Below are 17,010 nucleotides of genomic sequence, written 5' to 3'. Positions count from 1 at the left end.
ACTGTATTAAATGCAGTGTAGTGTTTGTGCGTGTCCCTCTGTCCTGTCAGCTGAACGGATCCATTGTTATATATAATTAGGGCTTCTGGAATTTGGGTCTGTTAATTTACAGCAATTCTTCTGCAGACACAAGTGTCAGAGGTGTATGCAGCTGAGTGCAACACACAGAGCACCCCAGCTGCGTGGATGGTACAGATAGTCCCAAAACAGCTTGAACTAAATGAATCTTCTGCTTGTTCCAGTTGAAGTATAAAACCAGCATGCTCTAAGCTAGGTGAGATTGCTACTGTTTGGCCCCAAAAAGGTAAATCTGCAAAAAGGTAAATTTGACAGTGTTGAATTCATTACCCCTTATTCACTGTATGTAAATGGCAATTTCAGTAGTTATGTGTGAGTCCTGCTTGAATTCTTATGTAAGTCTCAGTTAAGCATCCTGAATTGTCCCAGGTGGTGGTGGGCTGCTAAATTGTTTACTGCTTTCCTTTAGAGCTACAGTCTGAGAGCTGTGCTCTGGGAATTGCCTTGCATGGGCTGCACTGCCACTTGTCTGTAGAGTGCTTCTGTCTGTGAGGTGTTAGCATACATATTGCAGGTAAAGCTGAGAAGAAATTGTCACCTCCCCCCTCTAATGCTCTCAGGTGCTGCGACTGAATGTAGGATTTTATTCAGAATACTCTAGAAGTTTCTGAACCTTTACAACGTGAGCTGCTTGGGTGTATAGGTGTCGCACAAAGGCAATTGTTTCTCTAGCAGACACATGATACATGGGGCACAGCCAATGTCACCATGATCTCAGCCATCAAATACAAAAACAGAAGGCAGTCACAGCGGACTCAGGAGGAAGTCAAAGCCCAGTTACAGTGCATTTAAAATCTGTTATCTATTTTTTGACTGGAAAGTTACTGATAACAGTAGTTAACTCATCCCATGGGAAGCAGGGAGCCACCACATGTGTAGTCACTTTCCTTCCTGCCCTGTGCCAAGCTGTTGCTTTCCCAGCCCTGTGCCTGATGACTTGAGCAGGAGACACCTCCAGCACCACAACCCTACATGTCTGAGTCATCATCACGAGAGCTCAGTGGCTGATGACAGTATTCCAGTCTATTTCTTTGCATGGGAGATCCCTGTGGACATCAAATCATTTTCTGAAGTTCCACTGACCATGGAATTGTTTCTCAAAGACAGGCCAGTGTTAGAACAGGCCAGAGAAGCTGCTTTGCCTTTTGAACCTTGCTTTTCAGCTCTTGGGCATCTCACCTTCAGGCTTTGCTCTCTGGTTCTGTGATGCTGACCAGAGTTAAAGCTTTGTCCAGCCTTAAAGATATGCTGTTTGCTTGCTGGATTTCAGAGATGGATGACAGCACGCAGACCAATGGCTTTGGAAACGTTTGTTTACAGGTTTGCAAACAGGTCCTTTCCACACTCAGAGTTGTGATTGCTTTCTGAAAATGAATGGTGCCTATGTAAACAGAAAAACGATGTTGGTACAAAACAGTTTGGTGCTAGCTGTTCACCAGTTAAATTTAGGTCAGAAACAATGCAAGTTGCAAGTCAGAAGCAATGTTCTACTCATAAGAAGGAAGGAGTTGGCTTCAAGGAGGAGCTGTAGAGGCAAGAAACCGTAAGGGTTTCAAGCTGGGACTTGAAGAGTTCCTGCCCAGGATTGTATGACACAGCTGCCTGCAATAGCATGGGAGTAAGCTTGATGACCCCACAGATCCTTCTTGGCAGTGTTCGAAAGTGGTGACCTTGAAATGAGTTAACTCAGGTTGCTGGTAAGAGTTGTTTGCTCTGAAGTTGGTGACTGAAGGATAACTTCATTCTGAAGGCATCTCTGAGCTCTTAAAGTCACATCTCCTGGTTTACATTTCTTGTTTGATGGGCTGGCATGTTACTGTTAAATTATACCCAGACTGGCACACATACCCCAGATAAGCTCATTAGAAAGGAAGCAAACATGCACCATATTTAAAAAATAAAAAAGACAACAGTACTGTATATGCAGTGTGCTATGTTTGTTCCAACAGCTGTAAGCTCAATTATTTAAAAGGACATGCTATTCCAGCTTGTGTGCAGCGCTGTCATTTGTTGAATTTAGCTGAGCCCTCATTGCTCAGTGCTGTCTGAACCTTTGCTGAAGTGTGTGCGGGGAGGAGGCTGCTTGGAGCTGGTAGGACTCCAGGCTGGATGTGGCTCTGGGCACTGGTGGTTGGCAACCCTGCCCATGGCAGGAGGTCTGAAACTAGATGATCATTATGGTCCTTTTCAATCCAGGCCATTCTATGATTCTTCACAGTCCTTTCCTGACATTTATTCTTAGGAGCATCATGTCTTCTGATGGAATAACAGGACATTCTTTAACCCTTAAAATAAAACTGACAGGCAACATATTTCCGTCAGTATTTCAGGGTAAGAGAGTAATGATACTTGGAGAAGAGAGCTGATTGACTGGATTAACCCAGAGCTGTGCCTCTTATATTCCCAAGCTACTTTCTCTTGCTCCCTTTTATGTGGTACAGCATGAGAAGTACAGCTGTGTTCTCCAGTGGCTTGCTTTAAGCAGAGGAACCTCTTAGTAGCAGACGCTGGCAGCAGTGCAGCCCTTTGCCCCCTGTCCAGCTCTGGGATCACTGGGATCACATGGTGGTGGCCCTGCTGGCTGAGTGGAGCATCTGAGGCAGGAACACTGGTGGCATTGAGAGAGGGGCTGAGCCAAGGGCTAAACAAGTGGGTGCCAGAGTAATGTTCAAGGGCTGATCAAGTGAAAAACAGCGTTTGTGAATGCTCATCATCTCTTAAATCTAAAAATCTCCAATTTTCTTCTAAAAGCCTTAATAGCTAGACTATTATATAAACAAGACTTTGATTTTTCATTTGCATGCTACAAAACACTCAACGATCTTGTGTGTGAAGAAACACTTTTGCAAATGTGAAAGCTCAGAACTGAGGAGCTAAAGCGGGGAATCTGAGTAATGAATTTAAGGCCTGCCTGATGAGTTTTGAATGCTTATGATTAGCAACAGCTCTTAAATTCTAAGTAAGTCATCGGGGCTATCAGTAACAGCAAGAGAAGAAACCAGAGGAAATGACTTTTCCCCACACGTACATTAGACCACCAAAAATAACCACCACCCACGACTCCCGGCAGAGATACCAGTGACTGCAGAGCGTGCGTCCTTACTCGGGACAATTAATGAGCTGTTTGTTACCCTGACCGTTGCAGGGGGAGCACTTGAATGTTTAGAGCATGTGAGATAATCCAGAGACATGCTGCGCAGCAGTAGTCACTACTTATCTGCATTCCTCCTAAATAGGGCTCTAAATCCACTGTGCTCCGTTTCCACACCAAGTAGGGAAGGAGCTGCGGCCCTGGGAGAGATGTGCTAGGGGTGAGAGGGAGGAAGGAGTGCTGAACACCCGTCTAGAGGTACAGAGCTGGCAAGGAGCTGCTGGACGTTACATACAGGCGTTGGCATCTTCAGCATTACAACTGCTGGCTTATACCCTTAGGAATTCATCACCTTTCATTGTGTTTTGAATGTCTGCAGCTTTGTTGCTATGTCTGTCATATTTCAGGAAAGGCATAAATTCAGACCTGGCAAGGAGACAGTGGTCTGCTCCTTACAGCAGGGACCTAGGAGACAACTGTGGTAGTTTTGTGTGGGAGATTGGTTTTTGTTTTGCCTGATTTGGTGGTACTGTTTTTCAGTTTCTAAGACTGGCACAAGGGATCCAACCTTTAATTTTCTTCAAAAGATTCAGTCCTGAAGTATGACTGTGTGTTCTGCACATGTCTGTGGGGTCTGTGTGATCATTTCTACAGGAAGGAGGAACTGAGAGCAGCAGATGTTCCCAGATCCACCTGCCTCTGCAGCCCATGTGCAGCTTGTCTAACCAATCTGGCAGGGCTGCTCTGCCTGAGGATGCTCTCGCAAACACAGACAGTGTGCTGACTTATAGCACATATCTTCCCAAATGTTACAGAGGGTAATGCAGGGGGCACCAGGCTAGGTGTGCTGTTGGACTAAACAGAATCTGGCCCTGCGAACAACCTTAGACTACACAAAATACAAGCGTAACAGGACTTCAGTGAATGGTTTAGGTGAAGCCTATGGGAAACAGGGTGCAAAAGGCACCGAGGCACATTCTCAACTTCAAACATACTCTGTAATTTTCTCAATCTAAGCAGCAGATTGTTTTTGTACCAGGCTGCAGTGAGTCTGCACACAGACCCTCAAATGACCTAAATCAACTTTAAAATGGAACCTCCAGAGTTACAGTAGTTGAAGTGCTCTAGATTGCATACATTAACCCTCAGCACTCCAAACCCATTCTTTTTATGGGAACCTATATTAAGTGTATGTTCATGAGTGCTTGAATAATACTGGTTAGTTTCACGGTTAATGAACGCTGAATGGTTGTTGTTTTAATTGGATTCTGTAATTGCAACTAAGTGTGAGTATATGGGTGTAGTCGTTTTTCTAGATCTAGTTCTAATGAGTTTGTACACCACCTTCATTTAATTTAGGAAACTTATTCCTTTAATTACAACTGAGTTTCTGATCTCAAATCGCTTCTTGTGGAAAAGTAATTTGTTCTTTTAAGGCCAAATAATTGAGCTTTTTTTTGTGTGAGTTCTTTGCAAAATGCCTTTCTTAGCACGGTGGAGAAAGTGCTTTATTCTGTAAGCAGTGTCATGACTCTCAAATACAAAAGAAACCATTGAAATCAGTTTCCTGGCAGGTATGATGTCACATTCTAAGTGGAGAAGAGACGCTTCAAAATGAGTAAGGCACGGGGTCAGAGAAGTACTTGCTCAGATACTGCTACTGAGAAATGTGCTCTACCACCATATTGCTGAGAACCTGGCCTTTGCCAGGTGTGTGAGCTTAGTGTATCCTGCCAGAAGGGTAGCATGCTGGAGTTTGTTGGGCCTTTTAAAAATCTTAAATAGCAGAGGAAGACATGCAACCTTTTGGGGATACTCAGTGTAGAGGAAACGTCCTATTGACCTGTACATATCCCAAGGAGAGGGCCAGTGTTGTGCTAGTACTTCTGGGTACTAGCAGCCTCCCTCAATTTCACAATGTTTTTATTTCTAAAGCTGAATTGAGACTTAACTGCAGTGGTTTTCTCCCTGCTCTATGAAGGAACTTGTATTTTTCCAGTAAGTTTAACTGATAATAGTTTTCCATAGCTGGACGAATGTGATATTGCTTCTTCCTTTGCCTTGATAATCTGTAATTTTAGCTCATTTATTTATCCTTTACCTCAACTAAGGTAATTACTTTCTGTAATTGAAGCTTACAGAGATCAGAAAGATCATTATTAATAAATACATTTGGCCAAATTCTCAGGCTGTCAACCATTACTATTTCAGGGCTCTTGCTTCTAATACAAAATAGTAGGAACAAAAAGCGGGTGCTGTGTTGGCAGGCCTTTTGGTTGTGTTCGGCTTTTGTTGAGTTGCTTTATTTTGTGCCTGCTGCTCCTTTTCTGGGATCAGTTTGGAGTTAGGCTGTGCCCTGCCGAGCCTTCTCTGGCCCATAATGAAGTACCTTTTGTGGGCATTTTAATGAATAAAATAACTAAGTGTTGGCAGCAGTTGCTGGTGTGACATGCCTGAAAGCCCAGATATCAGCTAGTTTTACAGGTGAATCCATTATTTTATTTGCCAGCTTAATTTTCTTTACTTTCCTTTTGACTGTCTATCAAATATGCTCATTATATTCTGATTGGTATGGAATGAATGCTGCTTTAGAATGGGGATGCTTCAGGCAAGGAGGCAAACTGAACTCCCTGAAGACAATTTCCACCTCTTAGATGGTCCCACTACTGCCTCTGCTTCTTATAACAGGAAAACAAGAAAACAAAAAATGTCTCCTCTGCCACCTTGTTTCTCCAAGCAGCCTGGAAGTAAGGGAAGGGGTTGTATTCCTTCAGATTAGGGTGTTTGTTTATGCACAATTGCATAATTTGTGATACTTACTCCTATTTGTGCCCTGAAAAGCATTTAATTAGCTGGAATCGCTCATGCTCTATTTAGTGCTAATTTTTGGGGGGGAAGTGGGAGGGAGAATGAGACGTGAAATTAAAGAGTTTTTATCAACCTAGACCTCGGGAGAGTTAAGAAGTCCTGGTAAACATAGACTGTTTTGTAGAAATACTGCTCTTTTTCTTTTCAGACCAACATCTGCAGTGACATTGAAAACTGTTTGTAGTACCAAGTCTTGACCAGGAATAGGCACTGCAGTTGTCCTACATAGTTTTTAATGACTGAAAATTTATTTTTTTCATCTCTGTTCACAATCGGAGATTTCTTTATCGCAGATTAGTAACTTCATGGCCTTTGATCCCAGGAGCATTAAAGCTTCTAATTTGAAGTTTCACCTGTTGCAGCCTGTTCCTGATGATACCAGGAACAGGACTGGAAATGGTTGGTGCAGAAGTTAATAAACATTTCTACAAATACTTATTCTTCATTCTAACATCTTCCACCAGGGAGGCTGGTGTTAGTAGGAGTAGCAGATAACCTTGAAATATGGCAGTGATCTAAGCTTGAGAGTTTTAGCTTAAAAATGGATGGTCTCACTAAGATTTTTTCTTTTTTTAAATCAAAGATGATGGGCTTTTCATATATTAGAAGCTTATCCAGATCTGTAGTGTGCTGTATAGAAACTCTCATGCTTTATTTGGTATGATCCCTAGGTTGGAAAGTTGTATGTATATTATGTGAAAATTTAATTTCTGATAATTACCAACAAAAATGGTAACTGCTGACATAAATACATCTTGATTTTGAAACTCAGTTTCTTGTTCTTAGTTCTTACCTTGATTTTTGTGATGATTGTTCAGCATTAGATACGCTGCTGTCTAAGCAGATTTTAAACAAAATAACCACTCTACCTTTCACTTTAAACAGAGATAAACAAAATCCAGAAGTGAAAAAGGCAATTCCTTCTGCCACAATGAGCTCTGGTAAGTCTGTGTTATTTTCTGCTTGTACTCATTAACCTACCTTTCTATTGTTGGACTTATTCCTAGTAGTTTTTGATCCAATTACTTTTTTTCTTTTTCTGACTCTTTTACATCCTGGTTCTCAGGCAAAGCCCTGGCATTGCAGAATGGTTTGGGTTGGAAGGGACCTAAAAATCCCTCGAATACCCCTGCCATTGGCAGGGATACCTCCCCTACACTAGGTTGCTCAAAGCCCTATCCAACCTGGCCTTGAACACCTCCAGAGACTGAACATCAGAGTTTCTCTGGGCAACCTGGTCTCATCACCCTCATAGGGAAGAATTTCTTTATAATACCTAGTCTAAACTTAGTCTAAACCCCCTTCCAGTTTAAAATCATTATTATCGCTATACTTCCTGATAAGGTGTCCTTCCATAGATTTCCTCTTGGTTCCCCTTAAGTGTTATAAGATCTCCCTGGAGCCATCTCTTCTCCAGACTGAATGACCCCAACTCCCTTATCTCCTCTTCACAGTTGCTCCAGCCTTCTGAGGAAAGGCTCAGGGATGCTAACTTTTGGAGAAAGAGTGGAATGGCTTTGTAGTAGTGTCCTGGCTAGATTTCTGTTCTTTCAAATTGGTCTATAAAGCTCTGACATCTTGAGCCAAAGTTGGTCACTTTAGCTTGTTGTAGTCTGGAATGAGTTCTGAAAGACTTAGATCTGTTTTAACGGAGGTGAGTGCAAAGTTTGACATCTGGATAGGAAAAATTAGCTCTTCAAAGAAAAGTGATGGTAAAGGAAATGGAGATAGTTGGGGAAAGGACAAGTGTTGGGTTTGTCTGGGTAATAAGGCAAGACTGAAAAAATTAAAGTAGATACCATGCTAAAGTACCATATGTAGGACCCATGGAATAACATCCCCACTTGATTTTAGCACTTATCATGTCTCAGCTGGAGTATTGTGTCCAGTTTTTAGCACCGCATTTTGAGAAAAAACAGAACCATTTGGAGATCGTACAGAGAAATACCAGAAGAATAACCAGAAGCTTGAGCTGGGAATTTGACTTAAAAGTTGCAAAAACTTTGATGTTTTAAAGCACTGGAATAAACTGCTCTAGGGTGATACTGTAAAAACCTGTTAGGCAAACATATGTCAGTAATTACAAAGATAGATACGTATGTCCCTGTTGTGGGTCAGGAACATGGCTTCAGATGACCATTGGAGATCCTTTCCAGTGCTGTCTTGTTTCTTTAAACTCACAAAACTCAATTTGATTCATGCCAACACAGCACATAGCTGAAAAATTAGGGAGTGTGGGCCAGCTCTCTTATCTTTGAGTTTGTACTCACATCTGGCTAACATGGTAGCAAAGAGCATTTATTTTTCCCAAGCTAGGGTATTCATGTCCCTCCAAAAATGAAAACGGCATTGAGCCGAGTGCCATCTATACGTATAGAGACAGTCCCTGCTTTTAAAGTGGCTGCAATCCACAAAGGACAAAGAGAGACCTAGGTGTCATCCAAGGGAGATTTATGTCTCCAAGCAACATTTCTAGAGATGGTAGGAATACTTCCGATCTCCAGAATCAAGTAGCTCAGACCCACAGCACGCCCTCATATTCAGATGTGAAATTCAGTTGCAAATACTTGTAAAGTAATCTGCTTCTTGGTTTTCTTGCAGAACGTGAAGAAGTTGATGTTGCAAAAACTGTTGTCAATGGGCTGAGCAGCAATGGACAAGAAAAAGGTGGGTTGAGAGCTTCAGAGCCACCTCTGCAGCTCCCCCTGTGTGTCAGCTGAGTAATGTGGTTGGTTTCCCTGGGCACCACAGCAGTGTTTCCAAATTTAGTTTGCCTGGCGACTGATACAAGAAAGGCCTTGTGCTGCGGCATGCCAGCAGCAGCATTTTTTAGCTGAACAAGTGCTCTTTGTCTTTTAAGCAACAAAAGGTGGCAGGCTGGATTTGCATTTTTGCATATTTTTTGTGCTGTTTTGAAGAAAGCAGTACACTACTTCTAGTACTTGCGAGCACCTGTGTATCAGTATCTTGATATGTTTAAGCAGCATGGACTTTTGGATGCCTGTGTGTGAACCCCGTTAACTTCAGTGAGAGGTGAAGTTCTGAGCCAGAATTAAAGAGCTGGAACTGATTATGTAATAAAGAAATGTGTCATTAGCAACCAGGGTTTTAAGCCCCAATTTATCTGAACAAACCAGCCTTCGTGTTAACATCAACAGATTTGAAGCATTAAATAGCATTCAGTATTATATAGTGATGGTGTGTATTTTGGCAGGGTGAAAGTATGTGCTTGTATGGGTTGGTTGTCTGCAGGGTTCATTTCCTTTCTTTTCTTTCGATGCCTTTTTATAGTGGTTAGTATTTTGGCTGCATTGTGGGTGGCTGAATTCAGTTGGTTGCAAAGCAGAACAGCCGTAGAGTTGTTTCCTAAACCGCAGACTCTTTGGAGTTGAGAGCTCTGTTGAATTCAGGATGCTCAGGGAGACGCGTGGAGAACAGAGTTTGATTTGGTTTGCTCTAAGGCAAATGGCTTTCAATCCATTCAATCAAATCCAAAAAATCAACAGCTATCTGTGGTTTGAAAAAATATGTTGAGCTCTTCCTCTAGCCTCTTGCTTGAGAGCCCTTTGCCAGATGGAAGTCTTTGCTTCCCAGTTCTGCCAGGGGCCAGAAGGATCTGCCACCAGGTGATGTGCACGGTGCTCTGAGGTCAGTACCTCTCTCACTCTCACCCAGTGCTCAGAGGTGGTGTGAAAAGTGTTAGGGATGTGGTTCCTCTTACTCCTGATTTTTCAGGCCTGAAGGAGGTGGAGTGTAGAGGACACCTGCCACTTTCTGGCTAATATTTCCATGCAGAAATCTAATAGGTTCTAAAGGAGAAAATCTTGGCTCTGCAGAAATCAACAGCACAACTCACTATATTGTGTTATTACTGTGTCATTACTCTAGTGGAGCTTTGACTGCGTGGTGTTAATCTTGGCAGATCCTACTGAGTATCACCTATATGTAGTTTCACCTTTTTTATTTTCATCTGTAATAGGGTTCCCCATTAGCAGCAATAAAGAAATGGAAAGGAAGTAGCAACAGTTTTGGAGAGTTTTGTAACCACTGCTAGAATTTTGCACTGTGCTACCTATGATTTTCCCCTACATTATTTTAATATGTAATTTTATTACATTTATACGTATATATGTATATATATGTATATATATATGTAATTATATGTAACATTACATTTTATATATATACTGTAAATACTATGCTAAGTAATGGTGTGCAGGAGAAATCTTTAATTTACTGCTTTGATAGGTGTCTTATTTTTCTGGACCAGATATTTGATGCTACACTTCAGTGTGGAACTGCTTTTCAGGATTGTTTAATATTTCTGTACTGTCTTGTTGCTGAACTTATAAAATGTGCCCTAAAATCCAGAATTCCTGTAGTATGGGTAGTTTTTGGTGTTTCTCTCTGAACCTCTGCCTGTTTTTTCACTTTAACTGAGCCACTGTAAAATTGACTTAACATTTTTATTTTTGCATGTAGTGTATCGCATCTGAATGGTCACACTAAAAAAAAATTATGGCTTGTAAAAACTAATGCTTCCAGGTTTGTTACCCCTGCAGCATAGTGGTGGTCAGCAGTTAGTTGACTCAGTAAGCAGTTCTGTGCGTGCTCTAAAGCAGACGTATCCTGGATTAGGACAAGCGCAGGGATATTTTTAGTGGTTGCATCACTGCTCTCTGGACTGCTTTTGTGTTTGAAATTTCCTGCTATTGTGTCTCTGAGTACACTAGAAAATTTAGTGGCATGATTCCAAACTCTGTTCTTCCCTTTTGGATGTGCCATTTACACTTTTGTGTTTGCAGCTGTTGACGTCCCTTTATACACACGCTCTATTTCTGCCGTTACAATAATCCCTGTGAAGAAAGTGAAAAGTTCTCCTCACCTAGTGCTGCCTACAGGTATCTTTTTCTTACTCCCCCTGCTGTGCATTAGTTGCCATCATTCTCCCTCTTTCTCTCTTTTTTTTTCTCTGCTTCACCCACGTGCTTTGGCTGGCTTTCAGCTTCATCATTCTCACTGTTTCCAGAGCCGTAGATTTCATCAGTAAGTAATAAAGTTAGGTCCTGATGGCACAGTGCACTGTTCTCAATTATGCTGTTTCTCTGCAGACATAATTGTGTCTGCTTGAATCTGGAATCATTGCAAGCTCTTCTAGTGCTTGGTTATGAATGTTGCTGTTATTACAGCCTCATTTTGAACCAAACTCCTGATGAACCAGAGAATGCTTCCTGCGTATCTTTAGTCTTTATGAAAGTAAATAGACATCAGAGGTGCTATTTTACAGGTTCAAGCATAGTTCAGCATCCATGGGATGGTTTTGTTATTCAGTGCATATGCTGACACTAGAGAAACTTTATGTAGATAAATAAGGATGTCAGGCTCTCTGTTACCCTCTCCCACTAACGTGTTTTCCTGCTAGAATTACAAGATTATTTTTGTTCTTTGCTGGATTTGGGCAGTCGTACCAGGCTAGCTGATACTGCTCGTCTCTTCTAATCTGTCACACACGGGCACTGAGTAAGGAACTTATGACATTGCGTTTGGTACCAATCTGCTGGATCCCTCTAATGAGAAATTTGGATCTTTGTTTTCTCTCTTTTGACTAAATTTGTGAGGGTATTTGTCATTGTCAGTTTTATTTTCAACCCTTTTCTAAGTGTTCTGATTTTATTGAGTTCAAAACATTTTTTCAGTGAGTGCTACTGTTTTGATTTGGCTTATGTTTGGAGTAAGTTGTATGAAAATAAACTGCTTTGGTAAGGAAAGTTCTCTGTTTCTTGGCGTACATCTCTGCAGAGGTGTCAGTCCCAAGACTTTCCTGTATCATTAAGGGTTCTGCCACCCAAACCTGTGCGTCTAAAATGGAGCACACGAGCAGTCAGGCACAGAGCACTTACAGTTTTTTTCCTCTTATTATTTCATGTATCCCTAATTCAGAAGTGAGTTATGTCAGTGTGCAATGCAAGGTGTCTGCTTTGCTGTATTGCAGCATTTAGAGCCATCTCTGTTAATTCTGGGCCTTATACTTCCAGGCTGCATGCTCTCACTCTATTCCAGGTGCACTGTTTATTTTTGCCAAAATGATTAGGAAAGACTTTTTCACTTGCTCATCTGCTTAATGACCAAGAATCGAAATGTTAACTGGAAGGGAGAGGAGGGAAAAGAATGAACAGAAGTGTTTAGTAAGGAGAACGTTAGCAGAAAGTGCTGAAGTTTTCTCCACTTGCCCACTTTGCGATAGCCTGGGAGCAAGAAGAGGTTGTGGAGTAAAAAGGAACCAGCCGTATTGCAATCTCTAGAGCCTTCATTCATGAAGATGCTGATATGCTTTTCCTAAGCTTCAAAAATGTTACTAAGATCTGGCCTCTGTGAAGGACTTTAATGTCTCTTGAACCTTAGCCTAAGACTTAGCATAAAATTTGTCTCGAAAAACTACTTTTAATCTGGATGTTGGACTCCAACAGTCCATGGAGAGCGATGAACAGTTCCAGGACCTTCCTCCTCCTGTATAATAGAAGCATTTCTGCTGTGAGCTCTAGATGTTTTTGTGAGTGTAGAAGAATGGCAACCCTTCACTTGGTCCTGATAACTCCCAACAAGATGCCTGTGCTTCATAATTACAATACTCTTGAAACTGGAGTCTCAAAATGTAAACTTTGTTGGTTTGCACATGAATCTGTAGAGTCCTGAGGCTGCGTGTTGTGTTGCGTGGATATAAGTGGCAGCCAGTAATAGCCCTGGACAAGATAATCTAACCCTACTCTGCATCAAGTGCTTTAGGGCTTTCTCACAAAGAGTGAGATCTTCAGGTAGCAGATCCACCCTTAGTATTGGAGAAGAGGTGGAATACATAGGGAGTAGGATGTTTTTTTCCATCAATTCTGTCTTTACTTAATTTGTGGCATTGAAGCAACCTCTAGGAGGGGAAGGACTATCACACAGACATACCAAATGCTCCTCAGTCAGAGAAATCAGCTTCTATTTCAGCAGCCACATGGGTGACTCTAAGGCATGATCTGTTGTGTGATGTGATTGTGAAGTTAGTACGTTTAAGTTTAAGCAGCATTTGATACGTGTGGATGTGCTACCTGAAACAATCTTTTTTAGGGATGTCTTAAAGTTTTGTAAGCCCAAGTAAAAGTGTGAACCATGGAGATTCAGCATTGAGGGTTTCCAGTATGAACCAAATGCTTGACATGCAGTGAGTCTTCCTGCTTACTGCTCTTATCCATCTGCCACACTTGATGCTTTGTTATGTTGTGGCAGTGTTTTGCAACCTTGGCTGAGGCATTGTCGTGGTCTGTAGGCACTGTCTGGGTGTGGATGTAATGAATGGTGTCTTACTAGAATTAGGCAGTGGATGCTGATCTGTACAAACACAAGCTGTTATCTGGGCAGTGAGCAGCAGCTTCTACCCCTTCCTTTCAGTCTGGAGGTGTAACTGTCATTATGATAACAGGTCTCAAAGAGGAGCTCCATCCCTCTGGTATAGAGGGAACTTGATCCTTACCTGTAAATATAAAAAATAAGCATGTTGTTACCTGTGCAACATGGCACATCCTCAGATCCCCTTCAAGCTCCCTGTGCATTGTCATGGAAGGACTAGCACTTCTCCTGAGGTAGGTCAAAGTGAAAAGGCTGATGGCAGCTGCAGGGCAGTAATAGGTAGTGCGTAAGAAAGGGAGGTGATATGTTTTCCTGTGGAAGTAGGTTGGATAAGTAAGAGTCTCTTTAGGCATATTGTTTCTACGTATATCTTAGAGGAAACAACTCTCCGGAAAGATTTTAAATAAGGGCAGGAAGATGGCCTTGAAGTTCTGTTTTGTAATTGCTGAATAAGGGGACAGGAGGAAAGAACCCAAATCCACAGACTGAAGTGCACAAGGGTAAACCTGGACAGAAGTTGTCCTGAATGAGCCTTAGCAAGGAAGCTGATGTGACCTGGTGTTTGGCTCGCAGAGTCATCTGTTAAATTTCTTTATACTTTATGGCATTTGAGTTCCTACATTGAAAAGATACAACACCATCATGGAATGGGGGAACCTGGCAAGGAGGCAGATCATATTCACGGTTACAAGGTTTTGTGCTCCAGTAAACATAAGACCTTTTTTTTGCCTGCACAAAAGGCATTTTTAAGCATACAAATTATGCTGCTGTATACCACTGGGATATCCAACAGAAGAGACACAGGTGTAATGCTGTCCTGCTGATACAATATTTACACGCAGAGCAGGCCAAATGAAGCAAATGGACCCATGAAATTTGGTTCAACCAATCATCCTTTTTTCCTGCTTTCTTAGCTCTATTACATTGGCACGGAACTTGTTTCTACATTCATCAGTTACTTGAATACAAAACTGCTTTGAATTCTCAATGCTTTAAATCCAGAGCTAATCTTCATCAACATAAACATTACTAGATCGATTCACTCAGAGACAGCCATGCTAAAGTTACTCCACAGAGCTCTGATGGTTCCTAATAGCTTTGTATCATCTCGTTCAATGTGTCTTTTCTGTGCATGTACATTTCCTGTAGAAACAGATCCCACTAAAGTCTGCAGTGGAAAAGGAGCTGTGACCCTCTGGGTATCTTCAACCTCTGAAGAGAATCAGAAAATCTCTTCGCCATGTCCTCAGGATGCTGAGAAACCTGAAAGTAAGTGAAGTGGCTGCAAAGTTATCTGGAAAATGTTGCCTTGTAGTAACATTGTGTGAGGTCAGTTCAGGGTCTTGGGCTGTGTTTTTTGTTGTTATTTGATTTTTAAACTAAAATTTAAAGCCTGAGGTCCTATAGCTGCTGGAAATCTCTTTTTAAAAGCCAGACCAGTATTACATCTCCAAGGGGAGAAATGGACTCCTATTGTCTTCCAGTGCATGACAGCTCTCTTATCGACTTAAATTTGTTTACAGCTCCCTTTTGCTACCAGCAGCACCAAGAATTCTCATCTAGTTGTTATTGTGGTGATTGGTTGGTTGTTTTGTTTTGTCTGTTCTGGCAGACTTTTATCCCAGCCAAGATGAACCAGAAAAAGGCTCGACAGTGCTGCTCGCTACCACAGCATTCACTTGGGTTGTCAAGGGAGCAGGAGTGGCATCCCAGACATACACTGTCGCCACAGAGCTTTGCCATCATTCAATAGCAGAAGTGTAATTACTTAATTGTAGGAGACAGGCAAAGCATAATAAACCTGGCCAGTGTAATGGGTCTGGCAGAGAGGATGAACTCCCACAGGCAAGATGCTGTTAAGGGGAATGGGGGGTCAAACTTGCTCCTGAAAGCAAAGTACACATCATTTCTGGATGTATTGTTATAAGAAGGATGATTCCATTAATTCCAGCCCCAATGTGCCACTTTCTGCTCCATCTTCTCCTCCCTTTCTGCTTTACCCTTGACCTTCCCTCTTTTCACGTTCCTGCCCCCCATCATTGCCTCTCACTGCTGATGGCTTCATAAATTTCCAGCAGCCTGAATGGCAGTGAGCCCATTACTATGGAAATGAGGTTGTTAATACTTCCTTTGCTTATTCTCTCAATCACTTTATGAAATGTACTTTGGAGCTGGAAGAGCTTTTTGCATCTAAAAGCAAAATGACTAGCAGGGGAGAGGTAGTGGGGAGGAGCCCAGTGGAAGGTGGGTAAAGAGATGATGAAACCAATGTATCTATATGCAGGGACTTGATTGTAAAGTGACATTGTTTTGTTTTTAAATTCCTTTCACGTGCATGAACTTAGTGTGCCAAACCTGTTCTGTTTGTTGACAGTCCTCTGTCCCAGTTAATCATATGTAGTAGCAGTGACAAGGGTAGAAATGTCTTCATCAGCTTTATCAGAGCTGAATATGGAGTCCCTGTGTTCCCAGTAGTGTATGGTGTTCGGACATGAAGCTGCAGCTTTAGAAAGTAGCTAGCTGGGCTGCCTTTTTGCCTCTGAAATAAGAATGTCAATGAACAATTGTTTCTTCATTGCTCTGAATGAATTGCCTTGTGTTTACAAAGGTCAGAAAGGAGGAGGGCATCGTGTTTGGGGCTGGTCTCTATGGTAATTAGGCAGCCCAGTCAGAGAGCATTTTATGTTTGAAGTGAAGTAACTCAACTCTTTACTCCAATAGGTACATGTTGTCTGTAATTGTAACAGTTTATTTTTATTTTTTCCCTTCCTTTTCCTTTATGCCTGCCCTCTACTCCCATCCCTTCTGTCCCTCTTTTCTGTGAAATGCTTAGGTCTGGAGCCAGAAAACACAGAAACAGGTACAAACATTGACTACTTAAGTTGTTACTTCTGCTGCTTTCTTGGAAGTATTTCTTTTTGTCTGGAGGAAGAAAAATCCCTTCCCTTCACTAATTCTGTAGCTGGAGGGAATCCTCTGTCATCTGAATTGCTTTTCTTCTTTCCCTTCTAGATGATTGGAGATCATCACCCAACACTGATGCCAACGGGGATGCCCAACCATCTTCTCTGGCTGCCAAGGGTTATAGGAGTGTGCGTCCGAACCTTTCCTCGGACAGCAAGCCACAGGTAAGCCTTTCTTCTGCCACTCTCAGGGTGATCTTCTGGGTTGAAGCACTGGATTCATGGGCAGAAGTCCCGGGTTGAACTCCAGATTTTGCTGCAGACTTGGGTAAGTTACTGTGCATCAGCTTTTCCTTCCTGTGAAATGGGAACAACACTGATGTCAGCAGAATGCTGTGGAGCTTTTGTGTTCAGAGGGACCACAGTGTTTCCTTGGTGGACGAAGAAGGACAACAATGCTATTTGCTTGCAACAAAAAGGTGAAGTAGCCATCCGTTAGTTTGTCTTCTGTGTTGGTGTATTTTCTAGAGGTTGAGCAGGCTGAAATAAGTTGTTTAGGATGGGCCTGACTTTACTGGGGAAATACCTTTTAGTTTTAATACTGTAACTGATACAAGCCTTTTAAGGCTGTCAAGGGAAAGATTATATTTGTACGTTGGGATAAATTGTGAACTGAATCAA

At 42.0% G+C, this 17,010-nt stretch overlaps 1 protein-coding gene across 50 annotated transcripts in view; it reads left to right on the top strand.

Annotated features, from left to right (window-relative positions):
- SORBS1 (sorbin and SH3 domain containing 1) overlaps positions 1-17,010 on the top strand; it is a 108,580-nt gene that overhangs the window by 36,002 nt on the left and 55,568 nt on the right. For 41 of the 50 annotated variants that reach the window (XM_052676909.1, XM_052676910.1, XM_052676911.1 and 38 more), the window contains 6 exons: positions 6,923-6,978; positions 8,639-8,704; positions 10,843-10,938; positions 14,576-14,695; positions 16,260-16,286; positions 16,439-16,554. In XM_052676909.1, coding sequence (XP_052532869.1) covers positions 6,969-6,978; positions 8,639-8,704; positions 10,843-10,938; positions 14,576-14,695; positions 16,260-16,286; positions 16,439-16,554 — 435 coding nt within the window. In that variant the 5' untranslated portion in view covers positions 6,923-6,968. The remainder of the gene's footprint in view (positions 1-6,922; positions 6,979-8,638; positions 8,705-10,842; positions 10,939-14,575; positions 14,696-16,259; positions 16,287-16,438; positions 16,555-17,010) is intronic. The other 9 variants (XM_052676912.1, XM_052676955.1, XM_052676954.1 and 6 more) reach the window with 2 other exon arrangements.

This window comes from Tympanuchus pallidicinctus, unplaced genomic scaffold (assembly GCF_026119805.1).
Source record: "Tympanuchus pallidicinctus isolate F22 unplaced genomic scaffold, pur_lepc_1.0 scaffold16, whole genome shotgun sequence".
NCBI classification, from domain to species: Eukaryota; Metazoa; Chordata; class Aves; order Galliformes; family Phasianidae; genus Tympanuchus; species Tympanuchus pallidicinctus.
The sequence above is the reverse complement of the archived record's forward strand: the minus strand, read 5'-3'. Positions and strand labels throughout refer to the sequence as shown.